General features: G+C 42.3%; 1 protein-coding gene across 2 annotated transcripts in view; it reads right to left on the bottom strand.

Moving 5' to 3' along the window:
- CDK12 (cyclin dependent kinase 12) overlaps positions 1 to 17,399 on the bottom strand; it is a gene marked incomplete at both ends in the record, with an annotated part of 53,463 nt that extends 36,064 nt beyond the window's left edge. For both annotated transcript variants that reach the window (XM_084238532.1, XM_084238533.1), the window contains 3 exons: positions 920 to 1,096; positions 10,430 to 11,314; positions 16,351 to 17,399. In XM_084238532.1, coding sequence (XP_084094658.1) covers positions 920 to 1,096; positions 10,430 to 11,314; positions 16,351 to 17,399 — 2,111 coding nt within the window. The remainder of the gene's footprint in view (positions 1 to 919; positions 1,097 to 10,429; positions 11,315 to 16,350) is intronic.
- Between the last annotated feature and the right edge of the window lie 1,396 nt (positions 17,400 to 18,795).

Below are 18,795 nucleotides of genomic sequence, written 5' to 3'. Positions count from 1 at the left end.
GTCTCACCCACTGCTCCCCTCAGCAGAGTACTTCAGTAGATCTGCCTGTCATGCTCCCACTCTGTCTCTGGTAAATCTGCTCACTTTTCCCCCGCCCCAAATCTCTGCCCTACACCCCAGTTCTTATATGCATAATAAAAATAAATCTTTTTAAAAAATTAAATGGGGCCTCTCTGGTAGCGCAAGGCAAGCTATGAAGCTATCCGCAGCCACTGAAGCACAAGTTCGATCCCTGCCCAGGGAGCTACCCACATGGCACAGCAGACCTCTCCTGACTCGCCTGCTGCTCCCCTCAGCAGTGTATTTCAGTCAGTCTGCCTGTTCTGTTCCCCACTCTGTCTCTGGTGAATCCTCTCACCCCCCACACCTCTGGCCTGTACCCCAGTTCTTGTATGCATAAATAAATAAATCTTTTAAAAATAAATAAATAAATTGTACCTATGTAGATGAACAGGTTTGTCAGAAAGATTTTTATCCATTAACATAAAAGAAACACATCAGGCCCAAGTTTCTATGATCCTACTGGTGTGGGTTATGGAAGAACGTTAAGACTTAGGACCAGAAGGTACAAAAGGAAGCGCTAATTAAGAACAGGTCCCTCCAGGGCCTCCCTGGTGGCACAGGGGGTTAAGACACAACCTATGAAGCTATCCGCAACCACTGGCGCATGAGTTCAATCACCCGCCAGGGAGATACCCACATGGTGCAGCAGACCTCTCCTGACTCGCCCACTGTTCCCCTCAACAGTGTATTTCAGTCAATCTGCCTGTTCTGCTTCCCACTCTATCTCTGGTGAATCCTCTCACCCCCCCGCATCTCTGGCCTGTGCCCCAGTTCTTGTATGCATAAATAAACAAACAAACAAACAAACAAACAAACAAACAAATAAATAAAAGAACAGGTCCCTCCAAAAACTCACTTTGGTCTCTTTTTATATGGGTGCTGAGGTGGTGTGCTTGACTTTGGTTCTGGAGATTCTGGGGGAGACGGATCCCCACCAGGGAGCTCAGGAGGGAGAGGGAGGTCTGTGAGTAAGTGACGTGTCCTTTGTTCCTTCTCTTTCTTTACAGGTTTTGAAGGAAGAGTTTCTCTTGGACTAAACAATAGAAAGGAAGAAAAGAGAAGATCACAACTAAAGAATATGCACATAAAACTTTTTAAAGCTTATATAGTAGACTACACCTATCCAAGGGGAGTATATTCCAAGACCTCCAACAGATAACTGAAGCTACAGATAGTACTGACTTTTATATATGCTATGTGTTCTCCTATATGTACATATCCATAGTAAAGGTTAACTTATAAGTTAGGTGCAGTAAGAGACTAACAATAGTAATAATATAGAACCTTTATATAATAAAATTTTTGTGAATGTGGTCTCTACCAAAATCTTATAGTAAATATTATTTCCCAATAGTGGTAAAGGGGGATATTTCTATAATGTCTGCTGATTACAAGGATTTCAAGAGAAAAAAAGCCTTTAACTTAAGGAAATAGAACATAGCACAGTAAAACTTACCTGGACTCTGCAAAAAGAATCTATATTAAAGAGACAATTAAAACTTTGGGGTATTATTTGTAGCTCCAGTAACAACATGTTCTCTAATGTCCTTCCTAAGCTCCTATTAGTATTTTCATTGAGATGAAATGAAATACAGGAAGCCATCATTTTATTTATTTTTTTAAAACTTTTTTTTTATAGAGGCATGTTTTATTTATTTATTTGTTTGTTTATTTGTTTATACATGCACTGGGTACAGTCAGAAGTGCGGGAGGGTGAGAGAATTCACCAGAGCCAGAGCGGGGAGCAGAGCAGGCAGAAGGACCGAAGTACACTGCTGAGGGGAGCAGCAGGCGGCAGGAGGGGTCTGCACGCCATGTGGGACCCTCTTCTGGTGGCCGGGGAGCAGCCGGAGATCGAACCGGCGCCGCAGAGGCCGTGGGCAGCTTCGCAACCCAGCGCTCAACAGCTGCGCCACCGGGGAGGCCCAAGCCATCATTTTAAATTCACAAAGCAGCACTGCAACTCACTGGAGTTCACCAAATCTGTGTTTTTCCACTGGGTAGTCCCCTTACCGTCTTTCACATGCAGAAAATTTCTGCACTCCTTTCTCCCGGCAAGGTCCTTCAACTGGTCTTTTTACTAATGGAGGCCTTTCCCCATTCCACCCCTTTCACCACCTAAGTCCCTCTTATTCAGATCTCAATTTAAAATGTATTTTCTGGGCCTCCCCTGGTGGCGCAGCGGTTGAGTACTGGGCTGAGAAGCTGCCCCCAGCCTCTGCAGCGCCGGTTCAATCCCCGGCCACTGGCGAGGGTCCCACATGAAGCGACAGACCTCTCTTGCCGTGCCCGCTTCTCCCCTCGGCAGTGTATTTCTTTGTCAGTGTGCCTGTTCTGTTCCCTGCTCTAGCTCTGGTGAATCCTCTCACTCTCCCACACTTCTGACTATACCCAGTGCTTGTGTAAATAAATAAATAAATCTTTAAAAAAATAATAAAAATAAAAAAATAGAATGTATTTTCCTCTAATGAGAAGCAAGCCTTTTCTAACCCTTGACTTGATAAGATCATCTGTGGTATTATTTAAAACTTTTCTTTAATAGCACTTTCACTATTAAAATTAAGTACATGGGGCCTTCCCAGTGGTGCAGCAGTTTGAGCCCAGCACTGTAAAAGCTGAGCACAGTGCTGTGAAGCTCTCCACAGCCTCTGCAGCGCCAGTTCAATTCCAGGCTGGCCAGGAAGATTCCCACATGGAGTGGCAGACCTCTCCTGTCTCACCGGCTGCTCCCCTTGGCAGTGTATTTCAGTCTTTCTGCCTGATCTACTTCCTGCTCTGTCTTTGGTGAATTCTCTCACTGTCCCGCGCCCCCAGCCTGTACCCCCAGTGCTTGTATAAATAAATAAATCTTAAAAAAAAAAAAAAAACATACTAGATAGTAAGTCCTTTTTATACCATCACAGTATAAAAATGTTAAGAAGAATCTTGGGATTCTACCCACACCAGGAGCCTACTCCATTTTTTTGACAAGTAGGTATATAAAAAAAGTATACTCTTTGCATGAATATTTCTATTATAGAAGAACAAAGAATATATTTATCCCTCACAACGTATATTTTAAAAGTATACTACTACCCTTTTTTGTGTCCAATCTCAAAACCTACTACTTCTTACCAATTTTTATCATTTTAATCTCTTGTAAATAAGACAGTACAATTAGTTTGTACCACATCATTTGGAGTACAAAATGATCCTCTGAAACTTTGTGGTGAATCTTGTAGAGATGAACACACCACATATTTATCATTTGCACTAAGATTTTTCTATCTTTGGAAGAAAGCCTACTGCCGGAAAACTCAAGTCAGGGTGTAGTATAAATTCTAAAAATTTCTCTAATTTTTAAAACATTCAGAGAAAGAAAATTCCTAATTTCTCAATTACTAATGTCCATTTCAATTCCTCATGATTTTCAGAGGCATCATTTTGTACTCCACAGTCTGTCGGTTCTGAGTGAGGTAGTATAAACTAATCTAGATTTGATCGTACTGTCTGATTTCAAGAGATTAAAATGATATAAAAATTGGTAAGTAGTAGCTTTTGAGTCTGTTTTACTAGACTCAAAGTATCTAAATTCTCTCACCATCTTTTCATTTCAGTTCAATTTATGTTTTATATTCAGGGTTTACTGTACAGTTTTAAATATAGTACAGGTCGCTGTGAAAATGTGTATTGCGGGCCTCCCCGGTGGCGCAGCGGTTGAGCGCTGGGTTGCAAAGCTGCCCGCGGCCTCTGCGGTGCCGGTTCGATCCCCGGCTGCTCCCCGGCCACCAGAGGAGAGTCCCACATGGCGCGCAGACCTCTCCTGCCGCTCGCTGCTCCCCTCAGCAGTGTACTTTGGTCCTTCTGCCTGCTCTGTTCTCCGCTCTGGCTCTGGTGAATTCTCTCACCCTCCCGCGCTTCTGACTGTACCCAGTGCATGTATAAACAAAAACAAAGAAAGAAAGAAAGAAAGAAAGAAAACATGCCTCTATATAAAAAAAAAAAAAAAGAAAGAAAGAAAATGTGTATTGCCCCTGAAAAGTTACATTTTAGCACATTTATTACAAGAAAGAATGTGGTTTTGGTAGGAGATAGACTACCAGTTTAGGGCACACAATTTGAATAGAGGTCAAATCCTGTTTCAACAAATACCAATGTATCAAAAACATGGAAATAATGATGCGGCATAAAATTGCAATGCTTAACAATATTATGGCCTCTAATCTTTAGTGTACTGTCAAGTAGTAAAATATAGCTCTACACAGTGCTGAGACATATGGTAGCTGCAGAGACAATCAAACACAGGGAAACAGATGCTGAACATTTAAGTCATTACATGAAGATTCAATATCAGAAAGTGCTTATCTACTTATATCTTATCAATATCAGAAAGTGCTTATCAATAATACTGATACCTCATTTATAGCTGAAGGTGGGTTCACATGTGGCTGCATAATATTCATGTATAATAATTTTTAAAAGTTGTCAAGTTCTAGGCCTGCCCTAGGATTTTAGTAAGATGAAATAAAACAGGATATAATAAAATATATAATATTTATAAATATGTATTATAAATATTATAAAATATATTATTATATTTTAGAATATGGATAGTCTATAGTCTATGGAATTTAGTTTATAGGCACAATTTAGTTTTAGTTTATAGGCACCTCTAATAAGTCCTTATTGTTAATAAAGAATATAAAATGACATGAACTATTTAACAAGAAAATTAGTTTGGTTTTTTTTTTTAAAGATTTATTTATTTATGCATATAAGAGCTGGGGCACAGGCCAGAGTTGCGGGGGTAGGGAGGGAGGGGTGACAGGATTCACCAGAGACAGAGTGGGGAACAGAACAGGCAGACCGACTGAAATACACTGCTGAAGGGAGCAGCGGGCAAGACAGGAGAGGTCTGCCTCGCCAAGTAGGCTTCTCCCTGGCTGGCCAGGGATCGAACGTGTGCTGCAGAGGCTGCAGACTGCTTCACAGTGTGATGCTTAACCCCCTGCACCACTAGAGAGGCCCCAGAAAATTAGTTTCTTGATAGATAATTTTCAGGGCCTTCCTAGTGCCTTAAGGGGTTAAGCCCAGCACCATGAAGCTATCCACAGCCTCTGCAGCACAAGTTTGATCCCCAGCAGGTTAGGGAGCTACCCACATGGGGCAGCAGACCCCTCCTGTCTTGCTTGCTGCTCCCCTCAGCAGTGTATTTCAGTAGATCTGCTTGTTCTGCTCCTCATTCTGTCGCTGGTGAATCCTCTCACCACCCCCTCCTCTGGCCTATACCCCAGTTTTTGTATGCATAAATAAATAAATCTTTTAGAAAAAGGTAATTTTCAAATTATAACAATATAAACTATTTCAAATGTGATCATTTATCCCCTCCACTTGAAGCAGGTCACTTAAAAAGTGATTTATTTTTATAAACAGATTCTATTGAAAATTTGAGTTGAATTCATAAAAAACGGGAACCACACATTTTAGTAACAAAATCCTAAATCAAATCTGAGTGCTCACACAGATCCTTTCTTTTTTATACAAAGCTCAATACTTTATAAAAATATAAACTTAAAGGATAACATAGACTCTAACTAAAATCATATAAACTCAAAATGAACCAGGTTATCCAAAAAACAGACAAAATTTAAAAAACCCTATGTAGTTAACTGAAATCTTAAAGAAGAGCATATAGATGATCTCCTTAAAAGCAGGAGATCCCCATGAATAGCTATGTTCATGAAGAATGTACTATATCAAGTGGGTGAATCGGTACCCACCTTTGCTACTTGAAACCAAAAACTGCAAACCATGAATGAGAAAGGCTTTGACCATTAGTTAAATTCACTCCTGCACTGATACCTAGGTTAATATACGCCTCCCCTAAATATATATGATTGAAGGGAATTTCATTCTTATCCCAAAAGAAAACAAACACTCAAGTTTTACATCATCCATGTGTCAACTCACTTCTTTTTTTTTAAAGATTTATCTATTTATACAAGAATAGGTACAGGTCAGAGGCGCAGGAGGGTGAGAGAATTCACCAGAAAGAGTGGAGAGCAGAACAGGCAGATGGACCGAAGACACTGCTGAAGGGAGCAGGTGAGGCAGAAGAGGTCTGCCACACCATGTGGGTTTCTCCCTGGCTGGCCGGGAATCAAACCTGTGCTACAGAGGCTGTGGACAGCTACACAGCGCAGCGCTCAATCCGCTGTGCCACCGGGGAGCCCCTCAACTCATTTAACTACATGACCTGTGTAATTTCACATAAGCCCTAACCCTGACTCCTCCACACAGTTTTACTTATTCAAATAACCAATATTCACTGACTGCATTCTGTGTTCTACTGATACGGTCAAAGAACTATAGCACTATAATACAAAGATGAATCACATTCTTAAGATTAAAGATGCTGCAGTCTCACATGAGAAAACAGAAAGGAAATGTGAGTTTCATATGCAAATTTCAGATTTCTTCCTGAAAATGTTTCTTAAATCAAAATTATATTTTGGGACCTCCCAGGTGGCGCAGTGGTTGAGCGCTGGGCTGTGAGGCTGCCCACAGCCTCTGAGGCGCCAGTTCGATCCCTGGCCACCGGTGAGGGTCCCACATGGTGCGCAGACCTCTCCTGCCTCACCCGCTGCGCCCCTCAGCAATGTCTTCGGTCCTTCTGCCTGTTCTGCTCCTCGCTCTGGCTCTGGTGAATTCTCTCACCCTCCCTGGCTTCTGACTGTACCCAGTGCTTATATAAATAAATAAAATCTTTTAAAAAAAAATTATTTTTTTGCCTCCCTGGTGGCGCAAGGGGTTAAGACACAGCCTATGGAGCTGTCTGCAGCCACTGCAGTATGAGTTTGATCCCCGGCCAGGGAGCTACCCACATGGCGCAGCAGACCTCTCCTAACTCGCCTGCTGCTCCCCGTAGCAGTGTGCTTTGGTCAATCTGCCTGTTCTGTTCCCCACTGTCTCTGGTGAATCCTCTCACCACCCGCGCCTCTGGCCTGTATCCCAGTTCTTGTATGCATAAATAAATAAGTCATAAAAAAAAAAAAACCTGATCGTGAAAGAATCTTCATATCTATTTAACAGTTCAGATTAAGTATCAGTGAAAAACATCTGATAATAATCATACATTTAAAAATAATTACATTAAAAAGTTTTGCCTACTTCTCTCTTAGACACACTCTTAAAGACAGCCACAAATACTCCAATACTAAATAGCCTTATTTTACCCCTTTATGCCAAATTTGAAAGACAGAAATCACTATGTGCCTTTTATCAAAATCACTCTATCTCTAGAAATCTGCACACTACACTGATACACAGTAGATAGGTTCAATAGTTATTAAGCCAAGTAAACATTTCAAAATTAGGATTTTTTAGCCACACTGTTAGTTTTCTAACCACTATGTAAACTAATATTTACATGATTTTTCTCTAGGTAGATAATGATCAACTATTTCTTTTTTCTTTTAATATTTTTTTTTAAAGATTTATTTATTTATGCATACAAGAACAGGGTTACAGGCCAGAGGTGTGGGGGGGTGATAGGATTCACCAGAGACAGAGTCGGGAACAGAACAGGCAGACTGAATGAAATACACTGTTGAGGGGAGCAGTGGGCAAGTCAGGAGAGGTCTGCTGCGCCATATGGGTTGCTCCCTGGCTGGGGATCAAACGTGCTGTAGTGGGTACAGTCAGCCTCATAGGTTGTGACTTAACCTCTTGCGCCACCAGGGAGGCCCAAGATTTATTTATTTATTCATACAAGAGCTGGGGTACAGGCCAGGGGTTTGGGGGTGGTGAGAGGATTTACCAGAAACAGAGTGGGGAGCAGAACAGGCAGACTGACTGAAGTACACTGCTGAGGGAAGCAGTGGGAGAGACAGGAGAGATCTGTTTCGCCATATGGGTTGCTCCTGGCTGGCCGAGAATCAAACTCATGCTGCAGTGGCTGCAGATAGCTTCATAGGTTGCGTCTTAACCCTTGCGCCAGCAGGGAGCCCCAACTATTTCTTTTTTCAACAAGAAGTATAAAAACACATTGCTTTTATCTGTGATGTGTGTATCGTGTACTTCAAATTTTTCTACATAAAATACAAGTTCTATTTATTATGCTCAAACTGTGGTAGAAATTCATGAATAAGTATTAGAACATGTGGAATTTTTCTTTAAAATCTAGATTTACCACTGATTAATAATGGAGCCATTAGGGCCTCCCTGGTGGCGCAAGGGGTTAAGCCGCAACCCATGAAGCAATCCGTAGCTCCTGCAGCATGAGTTCAATCCCTGGCCAGGGAGCAACCCATATGGCGCAGCAGAATTCTCCTGGCTCACCCAGTGCTCCCCTCAGCAGTGTATTTCAGTCAGTCTGCCTGATCTGTTCCCCCCTCTGTCTCTGGTGAATCTTCTCACCCCCCACACCACCAGCCTGTACCCCAGGTCTTGTATGAATAAATAAATCTTTAAAAAAAAAAAAAGGAGCCATTAAATTTTGTGTGCGTGTAGAACTGTTGTGTAGGCCAGAGGTGTGGAGGGTTAAGAAGACTCACCAGAGACAGTGGGGAACAGAGCAGTGGATTTACTGAAATACACTGCTGAGGGGAGCAATGAGTGAGACAAGAGGTCCACTGTGTCATATGTGGGTTAGATTAGTTCCCTGGCCAGGGACTCCACTAAGACCACAGTGATGACAGCGCTGAGACTTAACCCATAGGCAAACAGAGGCCCCAAAATAGTTTTTTAAGATTTATTTATTCATGCATAGAAGAACCGGGGTACAGGCCAGATGCGCAGGAGGGTGAGAGGACTCCCCAGAGACAAAAGCAGGGAACAGAACAGGCAGACTGACTGAAATACACTGCTGAGGGGAGTAGCGGATGAAAGGAGAGGCCTGCCGTGCCATGTGGGATTCTCACCGGCCGGCTGGGATCAAACCCGAGCCGCAGACACTGTGGACAGTTTCACAGCACTGCACTCAATCGCCTGCGCCACCAGGGGAGGCCCCCCAAATATTTTTTAATATATCTAATGCACTTGCACCTTAAAAGGCACAGAGGGTAATCTGGAAAAATAAAGACCTAAAGGATTTAAATGTATCACAGTTCATACTACTGATGTCACCTAAAAAGTACGAAGGTTTGGAAATTGATCTGGAATGAAAGATAAGTGGTACTTATTTTCATTCTTACAATGAAAGTTTGTCAGAAAAATAAAACTCGGGGCTTTCCTGGTGGCACTAGGTTAAGCACTGTGCTATGAAGCAATCTACAGCCTCTGCAGCACGAATTTGATTCCCGGCCGGCCAGGGAGCAACCCATATAGCGCAGATCTCTCCTGACTCACCTGCTGCTCCCCTCAGCAGTATATTTCAGTACATCTGCCTGTTCTGCTCCCCACTCTGTCTCTGGTGAATCCTCTCACACATACCCCATCTCTGGCCTGTACCCCAGCTCTTGTATGCATAAATAAATAAATTTTTTTAAAAAAGAAAAAAGAAAACTCATAGCCTAGAGAACAAGAGGGCAGGATCTCAACAGAAAAAAAACAGTAACACAAAGACTGACACCTCATGTAACTGCTAAAGCTTGTTTGCTGACAGATACCTGCCTAGCTAGTTCTGCCAAGAAATTAAATATATTTCTTAATGCCTTCCATAAAGATTCATGCTTCACAATCATTTCAGTTCTCAATACTCAGAGGACTCATTAAAATTAGAGTTCTTCCCATCATCCCATTGTGAATTTATATTCTAATTAGCAAAGATTCTACATATTGTTCTTTTCCTTCCTACAGGAGAATTTTTTTTTTAAAGCATCAATTTTCAAAATAAACCTTTCTCCTGGATCTGGAGGAAAAAAACAACTAGGAAAATTATTCAGATGATTATTGATAATATACTATTACAGTGATTTTTTTTAGGTGATGACACTGCTGTGATTATACAGGAAAAATGTTGTTAGGAGAGACATGCTGAAGTAATCAGAAGTAATCAGGGTCATGATAACTAAGGTAGCAAAAAGCTAACAACTGGTTCATTCTGGGAGAAGAGTGTAAGGGTATTGTTCTTTTAATTTTTCTACACCTATTACAATATTCAACATAAAATTCAGGAAGAAAAATGCTACTGATTCTTAGAAACCTGAATAAAAATTAGCCTTACCAATAAACTTGTAAGAAAATGTGTTACTAGGCCTCAAAACTCTCTCCCCAAGTAACATCATAACTGAAGTTTTCCACTGAAAATCAAACATCAAAGGCATTTCCTATTCATAAAAGCAATCTAACAGCCATGCATCAGAGAAGTTTTAACAAAATTTGAAAACAGAAATGTATTACACTTAGATCAAGAGGGTTAGGTTTTTCAGTTAACTATGACACTTACCTATCCATGTCATCATCTCCAGGTAATAAGGGTGGGAGAGGTAAAGGAGGCAATGTTGAAGTTTTTAGGTGTGGAATAGCAGCTGTTACAGATACTTGAGTCTTCACAGAAACCTGTACAGGGGGCTGAGAATTTGCCTGAGAGGACAGAGTAGATGTCCTTGGATGAGCAGAAGGGGGTACAGTTGAAGTACTAGAAGCAAGAACCTGACTAAATGCTGGCTGGGGAGGAGGCAGAGGTGGTTGCTGTGGGATAGCTGGTAGCGGAGGCAAAGGTGGCAAAGGGGGTATCTGAGGTGGAGGAGTAGTAGTTGGTAATGGAGGTGGAGGAGAAGTAACTGTGGGGAGAGGAGGAGGGATCTCCTTTTCTGATGTTTCTGTCTCTTTTGGAGCAACAATCTCCTCTTTCAATGCTATGGGTTTAGAGTCTCTTGTTCCCTGTGCTTTCAAATCTTTAGGAACAGGTTGCTTTTCAGAGTTCTCATCCAACTTTATTTTCCCTGTATCTAAAGAATTTTTGACCTCTGTGTTTACATGTGTTACATTCACCAGTTCAGTATCTGGGGCAGATTTCTCCAATTTTACACCTCTGGAGAACTTTTTATACTCCGAGCCTAAATCCTTAGCCTCTACTGAACTGTTCTCTTTTCTAGGCAAGAATATAGGTGACCCCTTGGATTCTTTTCCATCCATTTTTGCTGCTGCTGCAGCTGCTGCTCTTTCCTTTTTTTTTCTACTGAGTTCAGCTCCCAAGCTGGAGTTCAATGGAAGCCTGACAGGTGAGATACTGGAATGTCGACTGCGTGACCCGGATCGCTTCTTTTTACTATGAGAAGATGAGTGTCTTGAATATGCTGGACTTCTACTTCTAGACTTCATGGATTTCCTATTGGAAAAAGAAAAAGGCAAGAAGATAAATGCAGGCAACAGTGAAAAAAAATGGATAGGTTACTGCAACATGGAGGAAAATAGATCAGTAAAACAAAAATATGGAGAACTGTCAACTTAAAAAAACTTCTTGAGTAATTTAGCAATCTTAAAAATAGATTAGGTACCATCAAATAATAATGTATCACTACCAGTTCCCTAATTGAGTCATTAACTATAACAGGTGTACCACAGTGAAGTAAGATGTTAATGAAAAGGGAAACTGGATGCAAGAGCATTAAACAACTCCGTACAGTCTTCACAAAGTTTCTGTAAATCTAAAATTACAAAAAATATTTTAAAATATTTTAGAAGGAACTAAATCCTGAAAAACATATTTGAATCATGTAACACTAAAAACATTCTCCACTGAAGGAAGATATTGATTTTTTCCCCACACTAGTAAATACCCATATTTGTGATGATTACTTTTATTTTATTTTTTTTATAGAGGCATGTTTTCTTTCTTTATTTGTTTGTTTGTTTGTTTATACATGCACTGGGTACAGTCAGAAGCGCGGGAGGGTGAGAGAATTCACCAGAGCCAGAGAGGGGAGCAGAGCAGGCAGAAGGACCGAAGCACACTGCTGAGGGGAGCAGCGGGCGGCAGGAGAGGTCCGCGTGCCATGCGGGACCCTCCTCCGGTGGCCGGGAAGCAGCCGGGGATCGAACTGGCGCCGCAGAGGCCACGGGCAGCTTCGCAACCCAGCGCTCAACCGCTGCGCCACAGGGGAGGCCCAGTGATGATTACTTTTAATGTTTTATTTCTGATCAAGTGAAAACAGTGACACTGTACACTAAAAGTGAGTTATAGCAATCAAGGAGTTAAAACTAACAAGCTTAACCAAAACCTAATTTTCTTTTTAAAGCTCTTACTTTTATTTTTTAATTTTTTAAGATTTATTTATGCATACAAGAGCTGGGGTACAGGCCAGAGGTGTAGGGGTGAGAGGATTCAAGAGACAGAGTGACAAACAGAACAGGTAGACTGACTGAAATACACTGCTGAGGGGAGCAGCGGGCAAGCCAGGAGAGGTCTGCTGCGCCATGTGGGTTGCTCCCTGGACGGCCAGGGTATAGAACTCATGCTGCAGAGGCTGTGGAGAGCTTCACAGGTTGCATTTTAACCCCTTGCGCCACCAGGGAGGCCCCTAATTTTTTTTTTTAACTAGGGAGCTATTTAATGGACAGATCTCAGGACAAGATTATGTTCCTCAGTTTATAATTAAGTTATCCCTATACTAAACTAACCCCCAAAATACAAGACTCTCAAACTAAGAAACTGTCCTACCAAAATAATTAAAATTCCTCAAAAACATGATGGCCTTTGGAGCTTTCTCTATGAAATGATTTCCAATCAACTTTTTAGGAATTCATAAAGCAAGGTACTACTGCATGTTCAATTCACTTTCTTAATTAGCAAGGGAAACATTGGGAAGTGAAGTTTGGGACTCTATGAAACATATTATTCTAAATTGAAACCAAACCCTCACTGATTATTTTTCACTTATTAATAAAGCCACCAGTTTTTTTCTCAGTGTGAGAAAAAAAGTAACATTAAAAGTGTGACTAGACAAAATGTGATTTGCTCAGTAGTCTAAAACAAACTGTTCACATTCCAGATCTTCAGTATCTCCCTTTATCTTTGATGACTGATTGGTAAAACTGACATGAATCATAATGTTTCAAAAAAATAATAAGGAAGGCCTCCCCTGGTGGCGCAGGCAGTTGGCTGTGAAGCCATCGCAGCACCGGTTTGATCCCAGCTGGCCAGAGAGAATCCCACATGGCGCAGCAGACCTCTCCTGGCTTGCCCGCTGCTCCCCTCAGCAGTGTATTTCGGTCAGTCTGCCTGCTCTGTTCCCCACTGTCTCTGGTGAATTCTCTCACCCTCCTGCGAGTCTGACCTGTACCCAGTGCTTGCATAAATAAATAAATAAATAAATCTTTTTTAAAAAAAAAAAAAGGGAAGGATGTGTAGGGGACAACAACTCAGATGATGGTAGTCATGGTTTTCTTATACCTGTACTATTTTTTCAAAATTTCCTAAAAAAAAAAAAAAAAGTTATATTAAAGTCATTATAGGAATCAAATAACCTAAAACAACAATAACATGTATATATGAATACAAGGAAAGAATATTGATGTAGCTAAATGGATTTACCACATATCCACTTACCTTTAAGGAAGTTAAAACTTATCTTGTAAATAATAACTTTAATAAGGTGATTTTTTTTTCCCGATTGAATTAAAGCCAGGATAAAATAAACATCCTATCCCAGGAATAACTTCTAACCTTTAAAAATCCCAAACACTAAGTAATGTCAGAGGCCATTTTCTATAAACCATTGTTCTACCATCTTTCGATGTGACTAAATCTTCCTAAGGATCTCTGCTACAAACCCTTTAACTTCTGAACAGAAGACTACTGTCAATAAGAATGTTTGGATGGCCATATGCTTGTGGCATTTTTAGTGACAGAAATGTTACATTTGAGGTCCAGATTCACTGTTCAAAAAAAAAAGGCAAGGGAGGGAGAGGAGACAATAAATAGGTAAATACAGACAAAAAATTTGTCTTCAATAACATGTATTTTCTCCTGAATTGTTTGGTCCTATACATTTGAAATGAAATTGCTACCACTAATCATTACTAATTTGGTGGACACAAAGATTTTCTGCTAAAGCATTTTCAATCTCTTAAAACAATGTTGCTTATTCAATTTTTTTTTTTAAAGATTTATTTATTTATTTATTTATACATGCACTGGGTACAGTCAGAAGCGCGGGAGGGTGAGAGAATTCACCAGAGCCAGAGCGGGCAGAGGGACCGAAGTACACTGCTGAGGGGAGCAGTGGGCGGCAGGAGAGGTCTGCGCGCCATGTGGGACCCTCCTCTAGTGGCGGGGGAGCAGCTGGGGATCAAACTGGCGCTGCAGAGGCTGCGGGCAGCTTCGCAACCCAGCGCTCAACCCCTGCACCACTGGGGAGGCCCTGCTTATTCAATTTTTACTGTTTCCCAAGGGAAAAGAGAATACCATAGAAGGGAGCTATATGTTTCTCTACTCTGACTGTAAAAAATTGTAGTTACTGTTTTTTAGAATTCCAATAAATGAGGAAAAATCTGTAATGCATACATACAAACATATAATGCTTTTTATAAGCCCATGAAAAATGTGGATATGAATCTGGGATTATGCAGTATTTATATTGTGCTTTATACTATCATATTGGGTCCCCAATTCTTTCCTTATTTTCACCATTACTGCTCTGGCTCTGGCACCAATTAAGTGAGTATAGGAAGAGAGAACTTGAGATATGAACCCAAAAAGAATCATGCAAAGCAGCAGTTCTTACTGAAACTCCTATTTTTTAGCTTCAATGCACTTCTGTCTTCCTAAACCCCCACAACAGTAAAAATGCTCAGAATAGCCTCAGTATAACTAGTCCCTCAAAAAACAAATTTTCTAAGAATATTTCTTAGATTTCTTTTAAAAACTAAGGAAGTTTACAAATGGCACACTTAGGAATTACTCATTTCACTGAATATAAATTTTACCCCTCAAACCTCTGGAAAAATTTGAACTCTAGCTAATGGCATACATGCTTAAGTATTTACAGTGAATGAAGTATACTGATGTCTGCAACTTGCTTTAAGATGACTCAAAACAAAAGATAGACTGATGGATTTAACATAAATTGCAAATATTAACTGTAGAATCTATATGGTACATACATGGGTCTTCATTACAATCTTTTACCTTTTCTAAGCTTGAAAAATTATAAAAAAATGGGACAGAGTTGGGAAGGGAAGACTAAGGAACTTCAGAGTCTGACATCTAGAAATGCTGAAGCCTGATGAATTCAAAATAGTTCATAGATAATTAAAACTTTAAGTAAACAAAAATTACTCACATGACATATAAAAGACATGGATGGATTTTTTTCAAATTAACATAGTTTCTCCACTAGAGTTTAACATTTTCCTCACAGAATTTACTAACAGGCTCCAGGTGTCAGTCACTGTGCTGTGCGTGTCATAGTTGCTTATTCATCCTCACAACAACTCTAGAAGTAGACAGTTATTATTCTTATCTTACACATGAAGAAACTCAGGCATGGATAAATTAAATTTTTTGCCCAAAGTGACAAAGCAAAATTAGAATTCCACTCAGGTGTAACCCCAAAGCCATGTTCTGCTTTTGTGGACAGAGAGGAGTATATCTCATCATCCAGAAACAAGAAGTTTTCTGTAGATAATTTACTCTAACAACTAACGTGCCTTTCTTGAAAAAATAGCACAGTGACGGTACTATTACCATTTAATTTTGAGAGAAAAATTCTGAAAATTGGCAGTACTCATAGGGCAGGCCAATGGCAATGCTGTAAGGAAAACCCAATTATCCTTGGAACCAATTTCTGCATCAAAAGGGAAAAAGGAGAGCCAGTTAAATTTCCATGAGCAATATCAGCTCAAAGTCTCTTACATGGTATCAAAATATCACCAATCACAAAGTAAGCTTTGACATTTAGCGACTTAGTGGGCAGCACAAATGGTATGTGACTTAAGCAAGCAGCTCGGATAAAATACAGCTGAAAATCTGTGATTTCCTACCTCTCCAATTAGGGCCATTGAAATCTAAAGACCAAGGTGATTTTTAAAAATTGAAAACAAAGCAACAGAAAAGGCCAGACAAGCTCTGCCAAGCAGCAGGGCTGCATGCCCTCGGGAAGCAGGAGCCCATTCCTCCTCACACATGAGCTGACAAGTGAGGAGCCCGCCACTGTAAAGCACCTACCTGTAGCAGTTTTAGGCACGTGAACTCTCTCCACTTGTCCACTTCTGGGGTAAGAGCTCGGACTCACCTACTTGAATGCCTAGCCTACTGAGTGTTCCAGTCAATAACGAACACCGGGGGCTCAACAAAAGGCTGCCGTGCCCAACAGCCAGCTCCTCGCAACCCACCCAAGGAAAAGACCTTCGGCAAATGCTCACCTGGGGAGTGGACTCCGACTCAGAGACCGTTTGCTCATGAAAGGGCTGCTGGAGCGCCTGCGGCCGTAGGGACTGGGCGATCTCCCACTGTAAGAGCCGCTCCTTTCGTAGCTGGACGACCGCCTCCGACTGTAGGGGCTCACAGACCTCTGCCGTCGGCTGTAAGGGCTGGGTGACCGCGTGCTGGACTGGTAGGCGGACGGCTCCTTGTACGGTGGGCTAATGGACTGCCTTCTTGAGGTACTCCCAGGGCTCTTCTTGTAAGAGTCGTAGTTGCTAGAGGTGTGAGATCTTGGAGGACTGAGGTCATAATCTTGGCCGTAAGAAGCTCCTGAGGGGCTATCATCTTGCTTGGGGCTGACAGACCATTTCCTGTGAGGACTCCTGGACCTCCGTTTCGGGCTGTCCACGGTTTTGTAACTTTTGGGTGTTTCCCTTTTCCGATGACTTTTACTCCGGTCTTTGTGCCCAGACTTCACCTCGCGTTCCTTTCGGGTCTTCTCCTTATGCAGTTTGGATGACCTGGATTCCTTGATGCTGCTGCTTTTGGAGATCTGCGCCTTCCCGTACTCGTCATTCTCCTCATTTGAACGCTTTGAACTTCCTGATATCCGGTCCTTCATCGATCCTGACTTGCTGGAGACTTCCTGGTTTTTTTCCTTCTCGGTCTGCTTAGTTTTTAGTAAGTCCCGGGAACGTCTGTGCTGGTGGTGACGATGTTTGTGCAGGCGGTCACTCCGCTCAGTTCCACGACGTTCATCGTTTTCCCTCCTGTCTAACTTGAAGGCCATGTCGTCAGAAAAGGTATCGGAATCAGAGCTGATGTCATCATACTCCACCAAAGGTTTGATAACTGTACCCAAAGGTGCTGCTTCGGGAGTCATCAACCCCATGTCTTTGGAGTGCTTGGACTTATGCCGCTTATGCTTCGATACCAAGCGGTGACGCTCCCTGCTGTTCGAGCTGCCACCTCCCGATGACGGCTGCAAAGTTCCAGAAGCTCCTCCACTCCCGTCCTTCTTGCCCCCATGTCTCTCTGGATTGGGCATTCCCTTTCCTCTGGCCTCAAAAAGGGGAAAAAGTTCCCCAGCACTCCAAAAAGTAACCCCCACCCACCCCCCCCAACCCCAACCCCACGCCTACCAAAGCGCCCCTAAAAGGGGGTGGGGAGGGAAGGGACGGTAGTCCAGGCTCCTCCTCCCTCCCGACTCCTCAGCACCCTCCTACATGAGGTGGGGGTGAAGGAGCCAGACAAGAAATGAGAGTTCCTCAGCAGTGGAGTTGCGAGACAACGGGTAGCTGCTCAAGTCTGCTTCCTCCCTCCGCCGGCCGAGCCAATCCTCAGGCCCCGGCGTCGGGAAGGTCGAGGAAGTAGGAAGCCGACCGCCCGGGGCTGTGGGGCCCGACTCTGGCTCTGGGGCCCTGTGAGGACTTCGCGGGCCCTTCCCCTACCCGGTAGCCCGGCTCAGGGCGGCTTCCTGTCGCGGGGTCCCGCAGCCTAGGTGCCTCAGGCCCCCTTTGTCCCTCGCTTCTGAGGGAGCCCCTTTTCTTGCCACCGCCTCACCTCAATAGCTCACACACTCGCTCCCTCACAGACTCACAGTCACACACTAGGTTAAACCGAAACGGCACTTGGAGAAGGGGGGAGGGGGCAATCCCAGGAATTACCGCGAGAACACGCCGGGTTCTCGCAGTATTTGGGCTTCTCGTTCGCCTCTCGTCACTGCTTGATGAAAAACAACGCGAGAACAACTCTCGCGCAAGAAACGCATTCCGCCAGATTCTCGCGATAAGATATTTGCTCCCTATTTTGAGCAAAGCTTTATTGAAATAGTACGGTTTTTTTATTCAAAACTTTATTGATAACCTTTAAACAAATACACCCAGGAACCAGCACATACTGTATTTGATTACGGCTCTTTCACCATTAGGAAGAAAATATTGTGAACAGGACAGAGCGGAGGTAGTGACATTTCAGCCCAAGTCTCAGTATTAGCAATGCTTCCCCATTTATATGGCCGTGCATTATCTCTAATTCTCTTATCACCCTGCGCAACATGACCTTCGTCCCTGTTCTATAGATAAACCCAGACTAAGAAGTAAAATAACTTACTCTGCGAAACAAAGCTAGTCCAGCAAGTGTCAAAGAAAAGATTCAAATCCATGTTTGACGCTAAACACATCCTGTGGAACTGCTCATGACTCTGCTTAAAATCTAAAAACCTAAAAGCTCATCATCACCTACTGGTATCATCCATGGCCCTCTGGTATCATTTAGCCTTTCATCTTCACACAGATTATAACTGTGAATAAGAAACATATTCATGTACAAAAAAAGAAAAGAAAAGATTATCTTATTACTGCCCCTCATTTTTACTTTTTCAAAACTCCTTTGCACATATTAATTCACCACCACCCACTTGAAAGGTCCATGCAGCAGGCCGG

This window comes from Talpa europaea (assembly GCF_964194135.1).
Source record: "Talpa europaea genome assembly, chromosome: 7".
NCBI lineage: Eukaryota > Metazoa > Chordata > Mammalia > Eulipotyphla > Talpidae > Talpa > Talpa europaea.
This window is presented reverse-complemented; position numbering and strand designations above follow the sequence as displayed.